The sequence below is a fragment of the Bidens hawaiensis genome, unplaced genomic scaffold (genome assembly GCF_021521415.1).
Source record: "Bidens hawaiensis isolate Kalapana, Puna unplaced genomic scaffold, B.hawaiensis_p1.1 tig00011614_1, whole genome shotgun sequence".
Lineage (NCBI taxonomy): Eukaryota > Viridiplantae > Streptophyta > Magnoliopsida > Asterales > Asteraceae > Bidens > Bidens hawaiensis.
Genome location: NW_027491907.1, coordinates 312,665 through 318,664, shown reverse-complemented (window position 1 = coordinate 318,664; position 6,000 = coordinate 312,665). Strand labels below are relative to the sequence as shown.

Genomic DNA, 6,000 nt, shown 5'->3' with positions numbered 1-6,000 from the left:
AGTTATATATAAATGTATAAATAAATAGTCATTTTGACTAGTTATATTATTAAAGCAGTCATTAACAAATTTTTAAAATTTAACTGTTACAATCTCTTTTAGTGAAGAGTATTAGACCATATTAGTTAGAGAACACGTCATATAACGACAGTTAGTATATAACATATCACCGTTTAAACCCTAATCATAACAATCAATACAACTTATACTCTTTTACACACACAAAGGCTTTATGTTTAAGAGAAACTTCATTGCAAAAAATATATTGCATATTATTAAATGTAAACTTAGCTAACTTTTACTGATAATAGAAAATTCTATTACTGGTAGATTAGACTTACAATCCAAGGCCGACCTTAAGGTGTGGCAGGGTGGTCGACGACCATAAGCCTAACACCCTGATTTGACTGTAGATTCAGTTGACTTTTTGGTTGTATGTTAGGTTGAAAGTGTTAATAAGCATGGTATACTGCTGGAAGTTGTGCAAGTGCTTGCTGATTTGGACCTTGTTATAAAAAAAGCTTATATTTCATCCGATGGAGGGTGGTTTATGGATGGTATGAATACAATCATTTTGTGTTTATATTTCAGTATCTGATTCTGTTTTTGTGCTTTTGACAGTGTTCAATGTTGTGTATCATGATGGAAGCAAAGTTAGAGATGAAGGGGTGGTTACTTATGTTAAAAAGGTAATTAACTGAATATATATATATATATATATGTATATATATATATATGTATTAAGTTTCATGTTATTGATCTTGTTGGTTAACGGGTTTGGGTTGAAACTTGACACCGTTTAGTAATGGTCAAAAGCTAAACGGGCTGGGTCGGGTTTATTAAATATTTAACAATTTAGATTGAGGTTAAGACTTTGTGTGACTCTCAACATGTTTGGCCAAGTTGGCTCTTTTCTCTTTTAGTTAAATCTGTCCTTTAACCCGCTTGAGATAAACACAACCCAAGTCAATCCATTATACTTAAGGCTGCTCATAAAGCGCGCAACTTGGCTCATTGCTCACTCTTTAGGTTCATTTAGCTTGCTCGTCGACCTGTTTAAATTATAGGCCAAATATTAATTTATATTAATAACCCAAAAGTATGACCCAAATTTTATTATATATAATCTATAATTTCTGTAGCTTACCCCCTTTTTTTTTTTTTTTTCTTTTTTGAAAATTTCTGTAGCTTACTAATTATGCATTATGTTTATGTTTAAATTTTCTTAGTACACATATCAATATATGTAAGAATTTAAAACAATTTTTTTTTAAAATAATCAAGCTGGCTTGACGAGTCACGAGCCGGCTCGGGCTATCTATGAGCCAATCTTAAGCTCAACATTTCAACTCGTTAAGATAACTAAGCCAGCCTGAGCACAACCTAGGTAAGCTGGATCGGCTCGTCTATTCGTTTGTTTTGCAGTAAACACCTATTTATGCATATAATTTCTATTTTAGGTGCTAGAAAGTGATGCGTTTTACACACCTTCACTAACCGGTTCAGTTGGATTAAAACCATCCAATGACTACACAGTAATAGAACTAGTCGGAATTGACCGGCCTGGATTATTATCTGAAGCATCCGCGGTTCTAACAAACCTTGGTTGTAACGTGGTCAATGCGGAAATATGGACTCACAACACTCGAGCTGCAGCCGTGGTCCATGTCACGGACGATAAAACAAACCATGCGGTTGAAGACCCGAAACGCCTCTCGGCTATCAAAAAACTTCTATGCAACGTTCTCAAAGGAAGCAATGATTTAAAGACTGCGAAAATGACACTTTCGCCCCCAGGTCTTGTTCACAGACAGAGACGGTTACATCAGATTATGTTTGCTGAACGGGATTATGAAAAGGTTGAAAAAACAGACGAAAAGGATAATAGGTTGAAAGCGAGGGTCACGGTTTTGGATTGTGTTGAGAAGGATTACACGGTGGTTACTATGCATTGTCGGGATAGACCGAAGCTGTTGTTTGATATTATTTGCACGCTTACTGATATGCAATATGTGGTGTTTCATGGTGTGGTTCATACCGGGAAAATGGAGGCGTTTCAGGTAAGTTTACTCTTTTTTTCTGTTAATGTTAAAGATGTTGGGTTTGATTTGGTATCTTGGAGTGCCAAAAACCTGATTGAATGAGTTTACAATTAAAAAACCGAAATATTCAGTTTGTAGGATTTTTGTAAACTGTTTGGTTTTGTCATTTGGGTTTTAATTTCAGGACAAAAAGTAGTCCAAAAGTTTATTCGGGCATGAAATTTGGCGTAAACCTTTTGTTTGTTAGTTAATGATTGATTGATTGTTACACATTTTGGCCTAAATATTTCTTGGGCTGTAACATTCATTACTCCAATCTTTTATAAGTTACTTAACACTCAAATGTAAAAATTGTAATCCATAAACTAGATAACAAAAGGCGGTTTTTACGTGTTTGCTTTGGTTGGTTTTTACATGTGTGGTTTGGTTTTTTCAGTTTTTGGTACATGCAAAACTGAAGCCTTAGCATAACTTTGTTCTTTAAAATCACATAAACTAAACCATTTAGTTTTTGGTTGGGTTTATTTCTGTTTCAGGCCGGTTATTTTTATGATTCAAAAATTAAAGTTATAATCCATCAACTCAATAACAAAAGTTGGTTTTCTCGTTTTTACATGTTCAGTTCGTTTCTTCAGGTTTTGGTACCTGCAAAACCGAAACCGAACCATAAATTCGGTATATGAAAAAACACAAACCAAGCCGTCGTTCTTTGTTGGGTTTGGTCATTTCAGTTACAGGTTGATTATCTCGGGTTCATGCACACCATTTTAACCCATTTGCACATAAACGGGTTAATTTAAGTTATGCTTTATGTCAAACATGTTGAAAGTCAACCAAAGCGTATACAATATCTGAAGTTTTTATCCAAAAAAGTGTTTGTGGGTCAAAATGGGTTGAAAGTTGACCAAACTACATCTTCTATGGATGTAGGAATATTACATTCGGCATGTTGACGGAAGCCCGTTAAGCTCAGAGGCAGAACGAGAGCGTGTTATGCAATGTCTTGAAGCTGCAATAGAGAGGAGAACATCCGAGGTTAATATTTAAAGTTCCATTTTCACAAAACAATTAATAGATTGCCTCTTATAATTTAAAAGGCCGTTTAATATCATATCATTGGTTTTATATAGGCATTAGAGTTAGAATTATGCACAGCGGATCGTGTTGGACTTCTTTCGGATATAACAAGAATCTTTAGAGAAAACAGTTTATGCATAAAACGAGCCGAGATTTCAACCGAAGGTGGAACGGCTAAAGACAAATTTTATGTGACAGACATGACCAGTAACAACCCGGTTGACCAGAAAACCATAGATTCTATTAGAAGACAAATCGGTCAACAAGCAGCACTTCATGTTAGATGGAATAATAATAATTCTAGTCAATCATCATCGGATCCGCAACCTGAAGAAACAACAATCGGGTTTCTGTTTGGAAATCTGTTTAAAAGCCGAACATTTTACTCGTGATATGTGGATAAAAGAAAATACTGCAGTTAGTATTATTTTCATAGGACACATGTTAGATACAAAGGAACTGTAAATAGATAGGTGTAAATAGTGTGTGATGTTAATGTGTATAGACATGGTGCACATATGATGTATACAATACAGGCGGATTTTAGGATGTTAATATGTAAGGCTCTTTTGTTGTGTCATAGCCTTAAGAATATATTGTCACAATCAATATAAACAATAAAAGCTTGTTTATTAACTACAGTGAAAGAGTATGCGTTACATTAAAAAGTAAAGTTTACATATGTTTAAAACCTTTGTAAACAAATTAAAGGTTAACTATTACTGAATGTCATAAACTCTCTTTATGATAGCTGGTTAGTGCCCTTAACATCGTCTCCTTTGCTACTAGTAGCATGTTACTCTCCTGGAATAAATGTTAAAACAAGTCTGCTTATATTGATGAGCTAAAGTTTAAAAATTATAACTAGTGTGATGCCCCCGCGTTGCGGTGGGGCATAAAATCATGCAAAATAGCATCCAAGTTACATCATTGCCAATGACCACCAACACCGGAGAAAACCTCGTATAAAAACTAAATGAAAGGAAGAAAAATAAAACGATACGAAAAGTAGACGTAAAAACGTTGAACCACACACGACACGTAAACAAAGAAAATAGTAACTAAGTCGATCTAGGACCCGCAAGTTGTTAATTAAATGGGAAAAAAATAGTCGTAAAAACATTGAATCACACACGTAAAAGATTATGCTGAGATTTTGGCATGAATTATAGCCAGACGGTGAAAGAACACAAAAATGACCAAAAAATCAAAATTATAGAAAAATGATACCTAGTGGATATAAGAATTGATATACTCATGTGTAGACCGTATGACCTTAAACAAATGAGCTAGAAAATGGTTTGATCATAACCAAACCTTTGATTTGTTTAGAGGCTCCGAAAGATACGATGGAAATGACATGACCAACTAGATGTGGCAAATGCCGTTGTCAAGGAGCGGAGGTTGAATTATTAAAAATTGAACCTATGTAATAAAGGAAACCAATATAGGACAGCAACAATCATTCAGATTTTTATTTTCCCTCTCATTGCATATTTAGGGTTTTTATTCTTTTCTATTCCACGGGTGATTTATATTTAGGGTTTTTTTTCTTTTCTATTCCACGGGTGATTTGTGATTTATATTAAGAAGATTAACCTTTTTCTCAATTACGCTGTTGTTGAGCCACAAATAATTAAGTATTGAGGATATGTTAATCTTGATGGCGAGTCTGGATCAGTTATCCTTCTGAAGAGTTCCGAAGTTGTGTCAGGATTAAGGATCCTCGGTATTTGATATTCTTAACGATTGTTTCTTGTGTGTAGGTTAATATTCAATAAGTGTAACGGCTCCAAGACCTAGTCCACCACCTATTTCGCTACTAGACCTGTTCAGCACGTGGTCAAATGGCACGAATGAAGCGAGTAGGAAGATGGCGGATTAGTAGGAGAAAGTAGTTAGTTGTTTTTATTGTTAAATACTGAGTTATGATCAAATTTAGGTCACTTGACACTTAGCTACACACGAACACATTCACCTACTGCCGTCACTCATCAACACTTTCAAGAACTCTCTAGCAGTTCACACACACATAGTTATTTTGTAACCTTTGATCATCAACTCCACCTTTGTAACTTGATCTTTACATTAATAAAGTGGTGATAGACAATTGTCATCACCCGGGGTTTTTGTGCCGGTGATCCGAACAAGACCAAGGGATTTTCCTCGTAACAAATCCTTGTGATTGTGTTTACAATCGATTCCTTATCATATTTGTTAACTTAGCACTAAACCTCACCAAACGAATTTGGTTACATTATCCTTGTTAGATTTTTGACCAAAACAATTTGGCGCCCACCGTGGGCAATTGGTGCTATAATCCAGAAAATACCTTATCAATATTCAACCTTCCATACCCGTATCACCATCAATGGCCTCTCAAGAATCTTCTACTTCATCAACCATGCCCTCATCCGTTTCTTACTCATCAAGAACTTTGCCACCGATGCCTCCTCCATTGACGGGAGCACCAATGGCTACTACTGCAGGAAACAAGACACGACTACCAGTCTTCCAGAGCTCGAAAACTACTGCTGCCACTTCAGTGGTTAATACTAACAATGATGTTTCTGCTATGTTTTCACAGGTTAAAGATTACATTGAGCAGCAGAGTAAGACTAAACAGAGGATCCTTCGGGAGATAGAAGACCTCAAGAGAACTAAGAGGACAGCATAGGATCAGACTCCTCTAATGCCTAAGATGCTGGATTTTACCACTCCAAGATCCTTGGCCTAACATGCGCAAGGATCATCTATCCTTCAACCAGGATCCATGAGTCAGCAAACTCAGGGATCCTCCGTTTTCTAGCAAAGATCATCTATCCTTAATCCAGGGTTCATGGGTCTACAAGCTCAAGGATCCTCTTTCCCGCAGCAAGGA

The 6,000-nt window shown here is 35.9% G+C and overlaps 1 protein-coding gene across 1 annotated transcript; it reads left to right on the top strand.

Moving 5' to 3' along the window:
• Positions 1 to 422: 422 nt before the first annotated feature.
• On the top strand, positions 423 to 3,557 carry LOC143538379 (ACT domain-containing protein ACR6-like). Its single transcript, XM_077031952.1, has 5 exons — positions 423 to 557; positions 622 to 689; positions 1,461 to 2,060; positions 2,973 to 3,077; positions 3,173 to 3,557. Exons 1-5 carry the CDS (start codon positions 551 to 553, stop codon positions 3,509 to 3,511), a joined length of 1,119 nt encoding a protein of 372 aa, XP_076888067.1. The 5' UTR covers positions 423 to 550; the 3' UTR covers positions 3,512 to 3,557.
• The last annotated feature ends 2,443 nt before the right edge of the window (positions 3,558 to 6,000 follow it).

Bases quoted from the DNA above. Each gene is read 5' to 3' on its own strand.
- LOC143538379 (XM_077031952.1), top strand. The intron at 690-1,460 runs GTAATTAACTGA...TTTCTATTTTAG, and splicing joins TGGTTACTTATGTTAAAAAG to GTGCTAGAAAGTGATGCGTT. The intron at 3,078-3,172 runs GTTAATATTTAA...GGTTTTATATAG, and splicing joins TAGAGAGGAGAACATCCGAG to GCATTAGAGTTAGAATTATG.